At 37.1% G+C, this 21,326-nt stretch overlaps 1 protein-coding gene across 3 annotated transcripts in view; it reads right to left on the bottom strand.

Annotated features, from left to right (window-relative positions):
• ccser1 (coiled-coil serine-rich protein 1) overlaps positions 1-21,326 on the bottom strand; it is a 113,306-nt gene that overhangs the window by 9,494 nt on the left and 82,486 nt on the right. The window contains exon 11 of one of the 3 annotated variants that reach the window (XM_025005434.2): positions 13,844-16,261. The exons of the other annotated variants lie outside the window; for them this stretch is intronic. Within the exon in view, the coding sequence (XP_024861202.1) occupies positions 16,070-16,261 (192 nt within the window). The 3' untranslated portion in view covers positions 13,844-16,069. Of the gene's footprint in view, positions 1-13,843; positions 16,262-21,326 lie in introns of those variants that run through there. 3 annotated transcript variants of the gene reach the window in all.

Genomic DNA, 21,326 nt, shown 5'->3' with positions numbered 1-21,326 from the left:
ATTTCAGCCGTCTGAAATAATCGGTTCCCCCTCTAAAACACAGGACAAAAATAATTTACCAACAACTCCTTACCTGTGTTTATTCCTCTGTATTATGATATTATTAGCACATTTTATTTTTAAAAGAATTATGTTTTTTTTGTTTTTTTTTAATGAGAAATATTTGCCCCTCTAAACAATTCTGTTAATAGATAAGTCATTATTTACGGAGACGCAGGGGGAACCGTATCTGATGGGGGAACGCGGCTTGACATAACAGCAGCAACTCGAGCACATTACTGCCCCCTATATGTCAAGAGGACAAATAACACTTTTTCTGTTCAAATTGCCAACCCGCCACAGTGGCGTGTGTGTTGATCAAATTCACCCGCCACTTCAAATATTTACCCACATTTGGCCGGTGGCGGGTGCTAATTTCCACCCCTGACTGCTTTACAGGAATTTCACAGATTAAAATAGTGATCGACGGAGCTCAAACAAGCCGAGAAACAACATTTCAACATTAATTGAATCCCAGAAAGCTCTAACTAGCATTTTGTGTTCTCCAGCCCAAGTTTGAAACATGAACTATTCACAAACAGGCTGCGCCCAAAGGAGTCTCCGAGGGCAGTTCACTGGATAAATCATCCACAAACAATCAAACCAAAGGTGAGACTAAGTCAGGGTCTGATGTCTCCAGATCCTGTCACGCCTTTACTTTGAACTTACTGGTTTCTATCGATACATGACCTGCTCAGGAAGTGAGTCTGTTGAACAGCCTGTAGAAGCGCTGCTCTCTTACCTCACCCTCTAAATAAAGACGTTTTTTTCTAGCCTTCAGTCTTTGTCTCCACTTTACTCCCTGCTTTTCCTCACCATTTCACTTCACAGTTTTTACCCCTGTCAGTGGCATGAAAGTTACATACTGTTATATATGAATCATATTAAAATGTATGAGAGTCTGATGTAGAATTTATGATGTAGATCAAGACAGTAAGTGCACCAAAGCAAGCACAGGAGAGACGCCCATTGCAGTCCTAGTTTTTAACCTGTTTTATTTAAAATTCAGACTCAATAATATACAGGGTTGGAAGGAAGCCCCCCCCCCCCCTCCCCATCCTGCTCCACCATCATCCGCTTGTGACAGTTAGGGAGGGGCTGGATATCAAATCATTAAAAAAGATTGAAAATAAAAACTAAGCTGTCAATCCAGCCCACACTGCAGCAAAGTGCCAATCAGAAGGCTGGATGTCACATCCTGGATATTGTTGATAGATGTGCGGCACTGTAAAGCACTATTTTTTAATAAATGAATGTACGCACTCTATTTTTATTGTAAACCATATGCTTGTAGTAGTGAAAACATGTTTTGAAAGAAGACTTGCATTCGCAACAAAACAGCATCATCTCGTCCACAAATAATACGGGGCAAATAATATTGCGCCAGATTATGTTCAATCATAATGGAAATTATGTTGCACGTTGTTTTCAGATAGCCTTTTGATCAGCTAGCAATGGGTTTTTTTGGCAACTCTAAATTTATTACTACAATTAAGAGGGAATAATTTTCTCTCATAAAATGACTAGATAAACTAAATTCTATTTTTTTTATTGTTGTTTCTAAATGCCTGATTGTACCGTTGGTTTCTAGTAACTGTGCCCAACTTGCTAATACAACAGACTTACGGATGAACATATGTTGCTTAGTAACAGCAGGATAGTTCTTCTGGATAAAACACAACAGTAAGACCAGGACCACTGCGAAGACTGGAACAATCCCAATTCACTTTAGTTTAAAGGCTTCAAAGGTGAATACTGTCAAGAACTAGAGCTGCTGAACAAGGGTCTGATGAGTAAATCTCAGTCACTTCTTATGAATGTAGGTGTTGAATGGCACATTGCCCTCAGGGTTTCAAATCCTCCCAGAGTGAAAAAGAGAGGTTGGCAAGTATCAAAGCCAGTGCCATGCTGTGGCCAGGAGGCCTAATGAGGTTTCTTGAGCAGCTCTGATGGGCAAAGATGCTGAGAGTCTGGTCGTCTGGCATTGCTCATCAACCACCATCTCCAACAGATCTGTGTGAGCACGCACATGTGCATGTGACTGTGTGTGCATGTGTGCAATCAAGACAAAACCCATCGACCACCAGCCTGGGCCAATATGCCTGAGAAACATCATCCAAAACCACAAACAAGTGGAGCGGCATGGGAAAAGTAAAGTGAACAAGTAAAAGATCAGAAAAGGAAATAATAAAGGATGAAGGGAGGGCAGAGAAAGGTAACAAGAGGGGGGGGGGGAGTGACGTCAAATAAAAGAGCTGAGGTGGAGGGAAAAAAAACAAGATATATAAATTAGAAGAAGAAAGGGTGAGGGAAAGTTGGATATGAGATTGAAAGTGAAGACAAATAACATAAGGAGAAAAGAGCAGGTTAAAGAATAAAGGGGAGGGGGTGACACGTAGGTAAAACAACAAAGAAGAAGAGGATAGAGAGACAGAAGATGGGCACTGCAGAGAGAAGTGAGAGGAAAAGGTGACAGGCCAGACCCAAAGTTACAGGAGATGAAAGAGAGAGATAATTAGAAAGTTAGAGACTAGGATGAGCAGAAAAGCAGAGAGAGACAGCAAGTGTGAGAGTGTTAGCATCACTATTAGGGAAGGAAGCTACAAGGTGGACAGGGACTGGAAGAATCTAACACCAATTTCTGTCCCAGTGATATCAAAGAAGAAAATTGCTTCATATAGTTAGGAAATTTAGAAATGATTTGAAAACAATAATTTATTCACAAATGACAGCTCATGGGGCAGAAGGCTAGTGTTAGCATTTCAGTCTCAACACAAGAAGGTTCCCAGTTTGAATCTTGGCTGAAGTCTTTCTTTGTGGAGTTCTCCTCAGGTACTCCGGCTTACCCTCACAGTCCAAATATATGGACATCAGGGTAATTAGTTAATTCTAAATTTAACTCAGAAGTGTGCATTTCAATGGTTGTTTATGTTTGTGTTGAGCTATTCTGACTTGGCCCTGAAATGAACTGGCAACGTGATCAGGATGTACCCTGCCTTGTATCCAGTGATAGCTTGGAAAGGCTCCCACAGGCTCCCCCACAGCCCTGAACAGGATGAAGAACTAAAATGGAATGATTCTCAAATCAAGACCCTTGTAAATATAATACTGATGAATGTGGTGATATGTTTTTAAACCCAACTAATTCTATTTTTAACGGCTGAGAATTGCCTACTTGCACTGGCTGCTGCTAATTTTGGCTAAAAGGGTTTCCCTGTCGGATTTAATTACAGAGTCAATTAGATGGCTTAGATAATGAATAGATGGATGTTTTACCTTGTCTGCATCACACTGATTTCAGCTCCATACTAGTTAATGAACCTAACTCTGCCTGCCTGTGCACTTCAGTTACACAGTATCGGGATGGATTGCTGCTTCTGGCTGCTCCTCCTGTGTCAACATGGCACCCACTGGTGCTGTCTAATTATTGCAAAAGCTGTGATCTATTCACACCATTTCTCATTGCCTAATATGTTTCTGTAGCTGTCACTACGACTCATTATGAGTGTGTACAACAATCCTCTGGATTCCTACATTTTTAAAGTTTGATTTATTACTGTTACTCAGGACAACAGGAAAACAGCATAAAGATCACCTGGCTAGTTCTTCTATTATTTTGTCCTGCTACTGTTTTAGCAAGGGTTAGCCTCATGACAAGGCACTCTGGGTACACACCAAGTTGGACTCTAGTCACAGTTCATCCCCGTGGTTTGAAGTTTGCTTTTCTACCTTGGATCTGGCAGAAGACCTGAGGTTATTCCAACTTAATAGGAGTACCACTGCTGGCATTCCTTCCATCAGTCTAACCCTTCAGGCTGTGGAAGATGTAACAACTGTACTGATTTGCTTTATGCCTAAAGCTTCCATGGTCCCTCCTAAATTCCCTGCAATCATGGCCATAATCACTAACAACCAAAACATTTGACTCAACTTCTCTCAACCTTACTTTGAGTACTAGATGTCCCTCCATTTTATTCCACAAGTATAGTCATAAATGTGTCTTGCTTTGGCACCCTGACAAGCCACAATGGTTCAAAAACAGTCAACATATTTTATTTAGACTGTGGGCTGTCACCCTGCAACAGTGCACTATACTCCAAAGAAACACCCCAAGGACAGCAAGCTTATATCCTCAAAAAGTCTTCTGGTTGAATATTTTCTGTGCAATGGGTGTATGGCAAAAGCAAAAAAAAAAGTGCTCATTCTATCCAAAATTCTAATTTTACTTTTCACATGTACACAGCAACAATCCTCAACAAACCCAAACAACAACACTCATAAATCAACAGTATAAATGGATGTTTCGTCTTAATTTATGAACTGAATGCCTTTTATATAAAAAATTACTATAATACTTAAATCAAACATTTGTTAAATTCCTATTCTTGTGTGTTTAGAAAAAACTTTCAACTAAACTTCCTCTTATGCTACCAAAATATATTTAATACAGTTTTCTTACATCAACACTGTTGAGATGTGTGATTAATTTTAATCTTCCAAGACACATTTATCAATGACTCATTAGTTTGGTGATATTTGTGGAATGATTTACTGCCAATATAGGGTCTGACCAGTCAACTGTATGGCAGTGAAGGATTTTTTTTCCCTGTTCATTCTTTGCTGTTATTTTAATTGCTAACTTTTCTGTGATCAATGATAATGTATGCAACATTTTGCATGTGATGAATGAGTACAAAAAATAAGAGATCAAAGACAGCAATAAAGTATAAAGGCTTGACAGTTTGACAAGACAGACCCATAAAGTGACAGTGAGGAAAACAATGAAGAATGAAGTTATGACAGTGTGCTACAGACTGTCAGGCTGATATATCATGTGGGAGAACTCCAGAATCGTAGCGGCAGTGATGCCTGGGTGCGAGCAAGAACATCTTTATATAAACGTGTGCATTTACAAAACAGACTGTGTGTGTTTAAAAGATGTGTGTGGAATGCAACATGAAGCTGAGCACTGAAAGGGAGTGCGGACAAGAGAGATAAGAACTTTGTGATAACTGAAACTTTCATAACAAAAATAAATAAAAAAATAAAAAAACAGCCGTTCTCAAACACAAACTTTTAAACCCTAATGGGTGATGAGCCAAAGATTTTGTATAATAATAATAATGAGGACTGTCAGCTCTTAAAATAGGTTTTTAGGCTACTTTAGTTTTGTTTGGCAACAATATTGGTGATGTGTTAGCTCATGGCATCCCTCAGCACATTTGAAAGATCTTTCTTTGATTATTTCTAAAGTTGGACTATGTGGTGTACTTTTGAGCAGTCAGTATGTTATGTTCAGCGGGCAGCAGTCAAAGCAATTTCAATTAGAAGAATCAGGAGGAAATTTTAATGGAAGTGTCAAGCTAACGTTACTCAGAGTAGAGTATATTCAAGAGCACATTTCTGCCATCAAAATCAACTCAAACCCCATACATGTTGTTTGTTATTCATGAAAATACAACTGTGTGGATTTCTACACTGCATCACTTTTAAATTTCATAGTTGCTCGGCTTGGGTGTGCTGAATGCGATCTGTTTTTCACAACACACAGGACAAAGATTGATCATGCTGCAATACTAACAGTCCTCAGTAAAAAATGACCATCTGATGCAAAAGTGCCACACATGTAAAAATAATAATACTGAGGTCCGAGTTGTTTTATTTGGTGGAAATTTGCCCTCAAATGTGCACCTTAAAAACACTGAATGGTAAGGTGTGACAAATGTTGGAAAATATCTTTTAAAAGAACAGATAAAAAGCTTTCACAAAACCTTAGAAAAATTCACATAAAAAAAAATTACTCATTCAAGTCCTAGCATAAAACAGTTAAGAAGAGTGTCTGTTATAGTTGCATTAAATTAATATGCAGCTGCAAACACATACTATAACTACCCATACACCTATTTCAGTATTGATTATATACTGTCATGTCTACCTGCACAATACAGAGATATGCCCCAACTTTAAATACCAATTACAATTTTTTTTTTCCTCAACACAGCCTGACAAAAATAGGCACACAGACACATACACAAACACACACACCACACACGCACAGCCTTCCTCCTGTCAGTTGGTGCAGCTGATGAGCTGCTCTCCAATTTCTCATCTTGTTCGGTGTGACAGCCCAGGTGAGCTGACACAATACAGGAGAAGTGAAAGGTGGGGGTAAGGGAGAAAAAAAAAAGAAAAGAGATTAAAAAACGATGGATGAAGAGAACACAGAGAGGAAGATATAGGAGAATTCCAGGAAGAAAAAGAAATGGGTAGATTTCTCATCAGATGTGCGGTAGGCCTGATGACAATGCTGCAGCTGCTACCTTTGTCGTCACATTAAAAACAACTGACTGCCCTGCTGCACCCACAATCAACTCAACAAATCAGAGGGACAAAGAAGAGACTGACATTGTTCTAATGATAGGTTTCATCTGCAAATTTAACATTTTTTGCACAAAGGGATGCTGCTGACTGTGTGAAAACTGTTGACTGAAGGTAGTCAGTTTTTACAATTCTTTTGTAGTTGCTTTTGGTAAAAAATATTTTACATGAATTTTTTTAAACAACTACAAAATGTTACAGTTTTATATTATTTAAAAGGTACACAGTTGGCTTAGAACTGCCTAACTGTTGACAATGCATATGTAAAGCCTGATTGTTGCTACAGAAATTAGTTCTCATCAAGTCTAAGTTTTGAGCTTATTTGGTTAAAAAGCAGAAACTGAACTACTACTGGATTAAGCTAACTATGATGCTGTTTTTCATGAGCTGTCGACGACAGTGCCATAACAATGGACACACTCCTTAAGAGGAGATCAGCTGATCTGATTTCCAAAGGCAGATAACTAAGGAATAAAACACCTATAATTAATTTGCCCTAAATCAACCTATTTCACATCTACACTCCTGCTGAGTCTCTGCAGCATCAGCACCTCAGGTCATAAACCTACGAAGTACCTGTTTGTCACAGATAAGTGAGTCTGTCCTCTGAGTTTGCATCGTGAGCTTGTGCAACAGCATGGACCTTAATTTACAAAATAAACAAGCCCCATTTGGTCAGTTAACTCTGGGCAAGTGACTGTTTCTACAGACAATAAACACAGAGGACAATGTCAACAGTTTTTACAAAGTGGTGGAAAGTACTTACAGTGTAATGATGTCTACAAAAAATCACATTTAAGAAGGAGATTCTGTCAACAAATGCGGGTACAGAATTATTTAAACGGCCATTTTTCAGTGTTGTGACAACTAATTAAATCTCATTAACCTTCAGACTGACTGGGTGGCAACAGAAATAGAATTCAATTTCTGCTGAATGCAAAACCATCTGTGAAGTTTGTGTTTTACCTAAACTGTTATTAAATACATAATTTTTCTTACTTTCAAAGAGCCTTTGGTTTTTACTGAAGAATTCCTGCACCATCCTTCACATGAAAAATTAGCACGTTGCAGTTAAAAAAAAATGTCCTAAGACAATATTCCTGATGTACTGCAGTTAAAGCCCAGTGTCTGAACACATGAAAAAAAACAACAAAACAGAACAGGTATATGCTATAATATTTTACTTTTTATGGGTAGGTATGTATATGCGGAAAATTAGTCACTTGTAATTGGTCAATGCATTACAATAGTACAAAAAAAGAATACCAAAGTTATTGGAGTCACAAAATAAATGTCTACCCAATGTTTCAACCGAAACCCACAGAGATTGAGGTTACCAGCATCTTATGAGCACGGCAAAGACTATGGAGAGTTTATCAGTACAAATTCAACACAAAAGACCCAATAATGTGTCCGCACAAGAAGAATGTGTCCATAAATTATACAAACTGAAAGTCTAACAGGATAAGCAGAGCACAGTTGGTGTTGAACAGCTCCTGGAAAGAATTCAGAAAGACATAATTTTTCCAAATGAGACACATGTTCCAAATGAGGTTGGACACAGAAAATGAGTTTGCAAAAGTTATTTTGCACTAATTACTTTTTAATGAACTACTTTTGAGCAGAATAATTGAATCTTTCTGCATGTAAAAGCCACAGAGATCATTAGCCTACATTCTAGATTGGTGTTGTCATTGTTTCTGCACCGTGTCCCGCTTTTAGCCTTGTTATTGACAGATAAATTAAAAGGTGGTATTTTTAAAACCCCGCCTGGCAGGTAGCACGACCAAAACAGTCACTGGAGTGATTAACAGAGAGCATCCGTAAATCTGAACAAAAATGGTATTTTAAAATACCTAAAAATGCTACCTGAGCTTCACTCATCTAAAAAAAAAAAAGACTGCTTAGCTACGGTGTTAAAACCTGTCAAAGTAGCCATCATTTTATGAAAGTTCTATACCGAAAAAAGGAAAATAGTTACTGTATTAATGTTGAATGACTCACAGTTTCCCCCTCATGTAGACTTCTGTTACATACTGTGTTATAGTAAAATATAATATTAATGATGTTCAATGCACTCATGTAACCTTTAAGAATGTGTTTATCGGTTTTTTAGTGCTCGTGTAGACTTGGAAAGAAAAACAGTCTGTGTTTCTCAGCACAGGGCTGTTGGTCAAGGTCACAAACACCACAGGGTTGGTTGAAACCAGATTCTGTCTCAGCTGTTGTCCAGTGGAATGTAAACCTTTGAATCAACCAGCTGCTCGGACGCAAAGGGGGAGTCCCAGCATGCAATAAATAGACAGACAAACATTCTGTTAGTTGGAGAACTCAGAATCTGTTAAAGAATGTGTTTGCTCTCCCTTGTCGACAAGTGTAATAAACTTTTAATCTTAAGAAACTTCTCAGTTTGAGCCTGGATTTTTTTTTTTCCCAACAACAACTGTATGGTGCATGTACCAGAAAGTAGAAAACACCTGAAAACCCTGCTGTTAATCTAATACTGACTCTGTGCATGAGTGAGTTTTTCCAACATGACGAGTCTTAATATCAAATTGAATAAATTTTGGGTCAACAGAAAGGTAGGACAGTAAAGAACATAAAAGCAGTTTTACATACATGAAGAATTACTAATGATAGAAAAAGCACAAGATAAAAAAAACAGAATAAGTGATTAGTTATTCATATTATATAAAAAGAAGAAAATGTTGAAGGCAGAAAACAGTCATACACATAATTAGATGGATGTACATACACGGTACAATGAGCAGCAAGTTAAAGCACTTTTGATTCCTAAAGCTTTTTACCCTCCATCGAAGTTGTAATAAAATGAAGGTACAGCTGATATTTTAACTAAGGTCACCTTCTCTCAGTTTATGAGATTTTTTAAAAGAAAATCTTGTCTGAACACTTTCACAGAGACACTCTAAGCTCTGCAGTCTTTTTTGAAAACAAATTTGGCCATATTTGAGTTTTGATGGGACAAGCCTGGAGTTAAAAAAAAAAAAAAATTTTAAAAGTTTGCTATGTGTGAAGGCAAAAACAGCCCGTGGCATAGGAACATAATCTTCCAGCTTCATAACCACCTTCAAACAGAAATTCACACACACATACACACATGCACACATAAGATGCTGAGAATCACAGATATGCATCAGTGCACTGGCAGAACAAGTTCAACATGGGACTGTACTGACTGAAAAAGTGTGGACTGGATACAATTTAGGATAAAGCTTATTGTACATATTTTAGCTGCACGCTGGTCAAATCCGGTTTTGCAAAAGAACTAGTCAAAGAATCTTGACTTCACTGCATGTTCTTTAATGCACAAAAATTTGATGTCTACATTAAACCCATCTGTGACACATTATGAAAGGCTGGGGATAAGATCAGTCAGAAAAGTTTCTTCACTGTACACATCAAAGTGTCTTTGGGCAAGACACTAACTCCCCCATTCCTCCAAAATCAGCATAATGAAGTTAGAAAAAAAAAACCCACTGTATACCTTGGAAGAAACTGCACAGACTCAGAATTACTAAAATGATTACGGCTTTGTTGACATTAAAACTATATGAACTATAAAAGCCAAAACAATACAAAGGCAAGCCAATCATACACTGTGAGCAATTTAGGTTTACACACGAGAGTAAATAAAAACACACCCTGAGTAGTGAGCAGCTAGAGTTACAGCACCCACAAAACAAATTGGAGTTTTGGTAGCTTGCTGAATGTCACTTCAGTGGTGTGTGAGTGGAACAGAACTGGTCAATCACTGTCATGTCTGGCCTGTTACATCACTGCTGAGATATCTGCTACCTGCTTCTCTAATTTCAGCTCTTAAAAATTCCAGCATGACCTTCAGCATCAACACCGGTGAGCAATGCAACCCCTTTCCCTTCATTGTTAATTCTGACCATTTTTCTATAGTTTAGGTGCTATGAAGTTAGAGAATAATAAAAGAATAATTTGTTTAGAGCAAGGTCATGGCCTGATTTTTTTCAAACCCTTTGTCTGGTTTAAGACATGGAGTCGAAATAGTTTCAAATAAAGATGTCTGTATAATTAAAATACAAAAAGAATAATGTTCAATCCACAGGACACAAAGGCAGCATGCTGACCTGCTGCAGCAAAAGTCATGAACTCCTCACCGGGATTGCCTTTCATCCAAACTGATGAAAAGACATGCTTGATTAGGGGCTTCATTGCTCTAATTGTTGAGGTCCAGTTAAAAAAAAACAAAGTTTATACAGCACCTAAAAAACATTACTCTGTCACTAGAAGATATATAGTTGATGAAACATACTATTCTTGTATTTATGTAATTTGTAATCTTCGTTTTTGCAACACTTACTGTTTAAAAATGCCTTGCAAAAGGTATTTTGAAGAAAAACATCAAAAATGGACTTTCTTGTTCATTTTGTAATTGATCTCTGCTTGTGAGCTACTTGTAACAAATTTCTAAGAAGCATGACATGTTGACGTGTGAAAATTATTTTTTCCTCAGTGTGCCAAAAACACCTGAGCAACTGAACCGTTTTGTCATTCCGTCAGGCGTATACTTGCTCAGTAAGGTAACACCAAGAATAAAAGGGTCAAACGTCCAAGGTTTGGAAAGTAAGTCTGAAAAGTACCCTAAAAATACACCAGTTCACCAAGCCTTAATTTGGTTTGGAAAATTAAAGAAGAATGAAAGTCATGCGCTTGAACTTTAGGACTTTCTAACACACACAAATAACCATGGACATTTCATTATACAAAGACAGACAGGCAAACAGTCATTAATGCAAAGACTCATCTAAAAAGATTCTGCATGCAGAAAACTCCCTCTTGGACACACCACAATCAAAGTGTGTGTGATCGTGGGAGTGCAGAGAATTACCTCACTCAGAGGGGGGAGACATGAGGATCCATGTCAATTTCAGATTTCATGTCGTCACTGAATATTCATTTGCAATATTTGTCACTGTAATATTCCATCTTTGGTGAGAGTCTTACTATTTTGCCTCTAGGCCATCCGGAATGTGCAGATTGCAAAAAGAATATCTCATCAATATTCATGTAAGTTTATGCTTTCATTAATGTTGCAGCAAATTGTCTCAGATCAAACTCACAGCTTGTGTCTGCGTCCACATTAGCGTATCTCACAGACTGAGGGAGAAAAAGGTTGAAGAGAGAGGGGAGGNGGTGGGGGAGAACAAAGTGAGAGCTGGTACTGCTACAGATGGTTCTATGTTTCCAAAAGATAAAACGTAGACTTTAAAGAATCAGAATAAGGATCATACAGATGAGGGGAGACGAAGGAGAAATAAGTGGGAGGTCAAGAGAAGAGAGAAGAAAAGGATAAAAGAGAGTAAGAGAAATTGAGTAGGAAGGAGGAGGAAGAGAACAAAAGAGAACAGCAGAGTTAAGTTCGAAAGGTATCTGTCCTACTTTGTTCTGACTAATGAATCCAAAGTGTCCCGAATCTGTTCTGAATCACCGAAGCCTCGTTAGACCACCCTGTGCTGAGGCTCTGGGTCCGTGTTTCCCCCGGCATGCATGTAAGCATGTGATGTGTGTTTGAGCGAGTCTTACACTTGACGCACGCTTGATTTCATAAGCTGTCTCTCCACTGTGTCTTAAAGCTGCGTGAGAGACATCAGAGCCCTGTTTACGTCCAAAAACGCCTCAGTCTCTTCATGTTAATATAACTTCACACCATTATGTTAGTGAACACCACAAACAAGCAATCTATGTATCATTTGAAACCCTCTTACAGTGGAAACTACTACAGCAAACTTTTCAAATGTAGGCAATTTGGAAGCTCAATAGCTGGACCGTGTGTTGTCCACTGAAATAAAACTCAGAAGTGGGCATGCATACAGACAGAGTCAGGACTGACAGCTCTTTCTGCATAATAACCACCATGACTGCCAGTTTCTAAATCAAGTCTCGCTTTAGCATTTATGTTACTTGTGCTCTCCATTCTTTAAATAAACATTCCCCGGCGCTTTGACACGTTTCAGCATGTGTGTGCTCATGCTTTCTAATCTCTATCCTCTTGCCGCTCTATGCATGATTAACTATGTTCAAAGGGGACGACTACAAGTTAATAAGAGCCATGTAATCGGCTTTTAAGTGCTACAGAGGGACATGTTGCTCTGAGTAGGAACAAAGTATTGAATCTCATATTTGGGAAAAAAGAACACTGGTCTATCTATCTATCTATCTATCTATCTATCTATCTAAAGTACAATATTTATCCAATGATCCAATTTAAAGTACAAAATGATGTATATGAGAAATTTCAAAAACAAAAATATTGTTCACCTTTCTTTTATTTTTATATAATATTGTAAAAGAGACATACTTTTCTAGGATTTAGAAATAATTGTCAATTTCCCACCTTGTATGTATTTTTCCTGTTAAATTTATATCTTAGATGCCAGTTCTCTCCACAAACTTCAGTACACCTATTTTTTTTTTATTTGTTTGTTTGATTGATTGCTTGTTTAATTGGCATCTGTTTCTTTACAGATGCTTATGAATTCAAGGGTACAGAGGTAGTTTTTTTCCTCATCTTTTTATCTCTTTTTATGCTATTCTGAAACTTTCAAGTATTTGATTTAGTTTCTCATACGTGATGATCAAACTAATAGCTTTTTTAATAGTTTTGATTATGCTTCATTGTGTTCTACTTTGTACATTCAAGTGTATGGGTGTGCACATATGCTTCTGTGGGGGATGTGATTAGTTTAACTTGTACAAATTTGTTGAAGTTTAATCCTTTTTTTAAGTTAACATGTTAACTGATGTTGCCCCTAACACCTTAATTTGATGTTAGGTAATTTTTTTTTATCTCTGTGCCATAGAGTGAATAGGGAAATATATTTTTTCGTTTCATGCATCTAATCTTTTCAAAATTATTGGATGTAACTCTTGGGAATGTCTGGATGGAAGACTGGAATAAAGCCAATAATAAAATTGGGTGTTTTCTGTTTTATATAACTCTTTGGGGTGTTATAAAATCTGTTGTCTTAATGGAACAGCTACCATTTTCATAGCAGAACACAGCTGGGATAACAAGAAGTCTCAAAGACTCAAATCTTAGAAAGTCATATCACAGTAAGGTTAGAAGCGGCACCGTGAATACAAGTCTTAAACAAAATGGCGAACAGACAGGGCAAGACAATCCTTCATGTGGAGATACAATGAAACACGTCACATAAAAACCAAGAGGACAAATAAAATAAAAGCCAAGTTTTCAGGTAAATCATTTAAATGACAAAGAATTAGAAAACATGAAAGATGTGTTTTTAAACAGAATATGGAGCAGGATATAAAGCTCTAAAATGGGCTTTTCTTTTCAAAGGGAACTGGGCTTTCATCTCAGCCTGCCGAATCTCACAAGCACTTTTGTGTACAAACAGTTCCTAAAAAAAGTACTCATCCTCTAAGGACTTTTCCCCTCTTTATTGTTTACAAAACTGAATCACAGCAAATTTAATTATAGGACTTAAGCATATCTACAACTATCATATGAAAACGCATCTAAACAAACAAATGTATTAAAACAAATATAAAGAAGAAAATTATTTCCAGCTAGCTTTCTTTGCATTTACAGTGATGAACCTCAGAAATATTTCATTGCCGTTTTGAAGCTGCTGAGCTTGACACAAAAGATCTTCTCATAAAGTCTCAGTTGATAATGACGATTTTTTTTGTCAGTGTAAATTGGAGATTTATTTGCTTACAATTGAGTCTTCAGCAGATTAAAGTTAACTGGATTTTACGTTTTAATACCACTGAGAAGAAAATTTAAGATCAGCTTCATAAAAAGAAAAAACTGATTTAAACCTCTGAGCAAAATCTAAATTATTTAAACATAAAATTACAAATACATAATGCTGATGGTCTTACATGGATGTCTGAAATGGTAATTAGGAGGACATACTGTAACATATAGTAATCCCAATTATCAATGCACAGTGACTATCACAACAAATTTGATTGATCACTACACATTGGTTGCAGTGTATACATTAAATGAGTACATTAGTACACACACACAAGTATGATTTATGTGCATTTCATTATGAGTGAAATCACTGACATTTGTCATTCAGTTATATTTGATAGACACAGATAAACAAAATGATGATGATAAAGATGTTCTGTTTATTAAAATGTTGAAATACACATTTCAATCTTCTTTTGAGGCGTGTCCTTAAAAAGAGGGAAATGGACAAGTAGAGGACAAAATAAAAATATGTTAGACCTAAAACCAAAAACCAGCACATGAACAGAATCTGAAAGTCATGTGTTTACCTGTGCCAGTTTTTCTCCTGCTTTATTCCACTCAGCTGATCCTGATTTGTAATTTACATACATGTGCCTTTTGCCTTATCACCCTTTGAGTATTTATAGCTCTGGTTCTACCCTGTTCATATGTCAGATACTTGTATTGTCATCCCTGTTTTTACTCTGAATACTTATAGTGTTTGTCTTTATTACGTTAGAATTATTTGTACTTTCTTGTTGCTTCATCCTGCCTATGCAGTACATTTTGTTGTGTTTTGGATTAAAGCATAATTATACTGGATACCTACACCAGCTGGTCTCTAGGTTTTCTGTCAGCATTTCTTTTCTTGCCTTGGAATTTTTAAATATATAATTTACAATTAGTGAATATTAAAGTACTTTCTAGTTCAATTTTGTCCAGCTAAAAACGCATCAGAAGCATGTGTATTATTTATTTATTTATTTTTATCCACCAATCTGTTCAATGGGAGTTGAAAATATTTCCTTGACATTCGTATAAAATTAAATGAAGCAACTTTTGTCCTAAAATTTAGCTCCTGATCAATTATAAAATTAAATGATTAAGAGTAATGAACACTGGCTCTTTCACAGTCTGAAATTCACATGGTACACACAGTGCATCTTTGGACAAATCTGTTCACAAAGAAAGTATCAGAGACATGATTTTAAGCAAGCCAGCCGCATGAAATTAACACTAAATCTCTCATGCATCTCTGACATGATGGACCAGTGAATCATGTAGCATCTACCATTATCTGCATTGTTGTAAGCCTCATTTTAAAAAAATGCAACTACTGCTCCCTGCTAGAGGAAATGCTTTTCAGGACCTTTGGGTTAAATGCCTTAGAGAATTTTAAAGCAGTGTATGCTTAACACCACAGGGACACCTCGTTTCCTTTCCACTGGTACCATGGCAACTATGAGATTTTCTGTCTCTGTCCCAATTCTCCTGCTCCGTCTAAATATGTCCCAAATTCTCTTCCTTCCTGACAAACTGTGTCCCAAATTACCTCTTCCACTGCTGTATTGTAACATCCTAATATGATTATTTTTCTAAAAGTTGGTAAATGTGCCTGAAGGTTGTAAACTCTTTGCAGTCTCATGTCTTTTTAGCTTTTGAAGAACACCGAGTGCTCGGAAAAAAAAAAAAATGACATGAAACACTGACTGATAAACTGTCCTACTAGATTTTCAGATGTCCCACAAGAATACGAGCTGTGATTACTTCTTTTTTTACTTGTTATTATTAATTTACATTTATTCCAGTTTTTAGGTTAGTATACAGCTCATTCCTCTACTTAGAATAAAAAAGCAACAACAGAAAAAAAAAATCATCAAATGACATACTTTTTCAGACCAAGTTGAAAAAAGCTGAGACAGTTGCCAAATGGTTGCTATTCAAAAATAGTCTTTCATAAGCATCAAAAGGCTGACTGTCTTCTCTCTTAGGCCTTGTCCACATTTGAACAGTTTTTGTGAATATGTAAAAGTTTTTGCATTGTTTAATCCTTGCGTCCACACGGAAACAGCCTTTTAGGAGCCCCTAAACAGCAAACAGAGAATGATCACAGAATTAAATCTTGAAAGTGCTGCAGAAATGGTTGTCCTCCTGGAAGTCTCTCCTCTCGCCACAGACCAACACTGGCGCTCTGTCAGAGTGACCATCAGGTTCTTGGTCACCTCCCTGACTCTCTCCTCCACCCTGATTGCTCAGACTGGCCGGGCAGCCAGCTCTACGAAGAGTCCTGGTGGTTCCAAAAGTCAGCCATTTATGGATGATGTAGGCCACTGTGCTCATTGGGACCTTCAACTCTGCAAAAATAGCTTTGTAACCTTCCCCAGATCTGTGCCTCAATACCATCCTGTCTCAGAGGTTTACAGAAAAGTCCTTGGACTTTGTGGCTTGGTTTGTGCTCTGACGTGCACTGTCAACTATGGGACCTTATATGGACAGATGTGTCCCCTCCTAAATCAGGTCCAATCAACTGAATTTACCACAGGTGGACTCCAAAGACATTAGTAGAAACAGCTGAGGGATAAGCAGTGAAAACAGGATGATAGTGAGCACAAATTTGAGTGTCATGATAAGGCTGTAAATACTTATGTGCATGTAATATTTTTGGCTTTTTATTTTTAATGAATTTGCAAAAGTTTCCAACAAACTTATTTCATTTTGTCATTATGGGGTCTATGTGTAGAATTTTGAAAATATTAATTCAATCCATTTTGGAATAAGGATGTAACATAAAATGTGCAAAAGGTGAGGCAGTGTGAATACTTTATGGATGCACTGTTGAACTTTAGGAGAAACAAGTTTTACTAGTACTTTAATTAAAGAGAAAATAAAACTAAATATGTAAACTCCTTAATATTTTCTCCTAATAAAAATAAAACAGCAAAGGACTAACTAACACAGAAAGTTCAAAAAGAAGACAAGCAGAATTACTAGCAGGCGTCATGATGCATTTTAAGTGTGAAGCAAAGCAACTTGACATCACATCTTAAAGTGGAGCAAATGCCTGTTTTAGAATTAATTTACAACCCTGCCTTGAACCCCTTTTTTTGGTTTCGTTGAAAAGAGAGAGAGATGTAAAACTTTCAAAAGAGAGTCTTCAAAAGAGGGTTACATTGTAGAAATGCTTTACGATTACAGTCAGAGAATATAAATAAGACATCTACATGTATGCAAATTTTGCAAGACAAAAATATATTAGTTTTATATCAATTTAATCCTTGGAAAAAGTTGACAACTGAAGATATAGCTGGGTTGTTTTTTTGTTTTCTTTTTTTTGCATCATGATTCACCTGCCATTTAAATGTTGCACAAATTTCTGGGTTTGAAGCTTTTCTCCATCTCTTGTTCTTGCATTCTATTTCACAAGTCTTTGAATTCCCTCATTTCTTCTCCCTTGTGTGTGTGTCACAGTCTTTCACTCACATGTCATGTTCTTTCATGTACTTTGCTTCTAAGATATTTAATCCCGTATGAAGTGAGGCTCTGGGCGAGCGGTTGAGTGTGTGGGCGGGTATGAGGCCAACTGAGTCACTGGAGTTGACGGACTGGTGGAGTTTTAGCGGGTATCAAAGTGGCTTCAGGGTATCAAAAATACATTCAGAAAGGTTTTGCTTATTTGATAAAGTCTCTGTTTTTCCCCTTCAAGATAGAATAACAAGCAAGAAACTAACAAAGGGTCAATTTATTTTTGACAAGTCTTTTCAAGCTTATTTGTACTGCAGTATAATGGGATAAACTGGAAGTATTACCCTTTGACTTCAGTTCAAGAAAAACCTAAAACATTCAGATAACTGCTCCCAACTGGCTTAATTACTAAAAATTCCAGCTTTAATTTGAGGTTAAAGGGTTACAGCAGTTCTTGTGCACTGAGTTCTCGTTTACAGGTCAATGCAACGGGCATAATTTACCACTTTTGGTTTGAACCATAACTACGTAAATTGAAAACTTTAAAACCCAAAATAATGTGCTGAGGACAAAGTGATTTGTAACAGAGCAGTCACCTTTGATCCACGTTTGTCTTCTTGTGTAAGAGTGTGACAAAGTTAAAAGATTAGCTACAAACAAAGACTATTGTAATACTTTGAACGAGCTGAATGTTGTGTTAAACTGAACCTGACTGAAACGTATAACAAAACAAGAGCTTGTAAAAGACAGATTAAAGGTGTCCAACATCTATCTTTGTATCATCTACACTTTTGTCTGCTCAGTCTCTCTCCTCACATGCCTGTTTATGTCTCCCCCCCTGCTAATCCATCCATCACATCTCTTACCCTAATTAATACCTGCCTCTCTCTCCCTCTCATCCATCCATCCTTCCATCCATCCATCACACTTGCTGGCCTGCCCAGGTCATTACCCACTGAGATGATGGTTTTGTTACAGTAATTAGCCTAATTATGGTTGTCAGTTATAACCTGGTCCTCTGCAGGGACCTTGTGATCCTACGTTGACTCTGTCTGACCTTGGCCATTTAAAGTGTGCATGTGTGGCGCGCCTCTGCAGCCACGGCTGACCTCAACGCATCACATACTGTCCCTCTTTCTCACTTAAGCATTATTTCCCTGCTTTATCTTAAAGGTTCATTCCCCAGTTTGATTCTTTTTTATCAATTTTCAACTCTATAAAATAATTAATTTCTTTTTCATTTGTTTTTATTGTTTTCCTATTACACCTGGCATTATGCAGAACCACGGTTTAATGGTGTTTATGCTCACAAACCTAATATTCTTTTTTAGTTTGTTTTTTTTTTCCACCACTTTAAGAACATAAATTTGCATTTGGAACATCCACAGTGCTTTTGTTTTATTTTATCCCATAAAGCATAATAAGAGGCCGTAAACTCAATGAGTAAGTGAAAATTATAGCTTACTAAATGTTTACAGCTGGAAAAAATGTTTTCCTACACTTTAGTTATTGTGGTTCATATTATTGTTTTAAACAATACCCAACCTATAAGCAAGCTATATATACATAAACTGATTGTTAGATGAAATAAAAGACAAAAAAAAAACCTTTACTGAACTCCCAATAACATGTAGAGAACAAAACAAAAATGTTTTCTAGTCATTTTTAAGTGTTGCTTTCAATGTTATAATCATAACATCTCAAACTTAGGTTTTAATTATATGTTGCAGCTAACGTACATTTATTTTTTTTACCATTGTTTTATGTTTATCACAGGCACTAAATGCAGTTCTTGACTTTATGATATGTTTTTGACTTTAAATATTTTGGGTTAACTCTATACAAGAAGTATGTAGGTTTTTTCCCCCCAGCTTGATTGATTTGTGGAATAAATTATATTCCTAAATCTTGAATTGGATGTATATAAACAAATATCAAAAGCTTATTTAAAGATGTCTTCATTGTCGTTGTACATCCTGTGCCTCAACTGTTCCTCATTAACAGTCAGAATGGTGAATACTAAAATGGTAAATGTTTCATAGGTAACTATCAAAAATGTTAAAAGTTGATCTAATACAGGCTTTAATTCTCATCTTTTCCTTCTGTCTTCTTTTTTCACTGATCCTTATTGTTACATATCATAATTATGATGCATGGAATGATTTACTACCTCATCCTGGCTTAGACACGTGTCTGTGAGGGAGTTTGCGTTTGTGGCAGTTTTCTTATTATGATATATGTGACGGAATGGGGCTTGTGCATGAATACTACATGTATAAGAAGCTGGGCGTATTTCTGCACTGCATCAGTCTTAATGAGAACATTACTGCCTAAAGGTCTGACATCTCCTCCTGATTTTTCTCTTGCATTTCTATTTCATTTTGCGTTTTATGTCCACTTACGCTGCCTCAAACTCCCTGCAGCCACTGAGCATCTCTCCATGTCTGACCCTCTCTCATTTCTGCACTCTGCATGTGTTTCCTTTTAGAGCCCTTCCATCCCTTCCTCTCCCAGGCATCTTTCTGCTTTAATGAAACAGATGTCCCTTCATTAATAAAGACCTGCTCTACCATAGTAATAAAGGACTGAGCTAGAGAAAGGGGGTGAGGAAGACCATGCAAAGATAATATGTAGTGTATTTGTGCATGTTAGCCTGAACAGACTGCATTATATCAGTATTAAGACATGCTTCCATAAACTAAATAAAAGTGTAAAATATGAGTACTGAGCTGAATTGGGCTACAAATGTCAACAATAAAATGCTGGAAATGATTCTAGCTGCCTCAAAAAACTAAAATATCCAGAAACAGATTATTTAGCCAAACACAGTGTGTTGTTTACTTGAGGCACAAGCACAAAGTGAATCCCTGACGGCCAGTAAAGTGTACTGTAGCTAAAGGAAGTGCTTGGTTAGTTTCAAGGAGAGTTTAAGTAGCCTCCTGCTGTCTTTTGAGAATAATCTCACGTCTTTTCCCCCTGAGAGCCCCACATGCTGAGACATACCAGCTGTTCCGCCATGCTCACACCACCACCGCAGAGCCTCCACAAATATGGAAACCATCTTCACACAAGCAAACACGGAGACGCTTGATAACACATGCACACACAGATGCATCAGCATGACGGCACAAATTCACACTTTTAATATTCGGCTTTATGAGCTGTCTGCCACTACAACTGATCAATCAAATTTTAATTTTCGCAACCCTGCTGTAAATGAAGTATCTTCCGGCTGCAAGGCCAGGGCAGATCAATCAACTGCTGAGCTGAGAAGAAAAGCCAGGTGAACGTGTGAGTGAAAGAGAAACAAAGGCTCGGAGAGCAATTCTCAACTTGATATTGTGAGACGTCAGTTTTTATCTCACTCTGTACCACTGTAATTTTAAAGGAAAGAAGAAAGTCTTTCACCAGCTTTGTAGTCTGAAAACTGACTATCAATGTTCGCTTCTTTGTTGCGACACATTATTCAGAGTTTTTTTTTTATGTTTGTCACATTCAGACAGCGAAGCATCTGTTTTGTAATCATAAGCAATAGAAAAACATGTCACATCACCAGAAAAGGGCAGATAAAATGTTAACTTCTCTCTAGAGCCAAACTAAACAACTTGGCCTTCTTCAGAGAGCTCAGAAATCAGACTTTTACATACTGCTCCAAACCAATTACTCCAGCTCTTACATGCCGACTCTC

Source organism: Kryptolebias marmoratus, linkage group LG1 (genome assembly GCF_001649575.2).
Source record: "Kryptolebias marmoratus isolate JLee-2015 linkage group LG1, ASM164957v2, whole genome shotgun sequence".
Lineage (NCBI taxonomy): Eukaryota > Metazoa > Chordata > Actinopteri > Cyprinodontiformes > Rivulidae > Kryptolebias > Kryptolebias marmoratus.
This window is presented reverse-complemented; position numbering and strand designations above follow the sequence as displayed.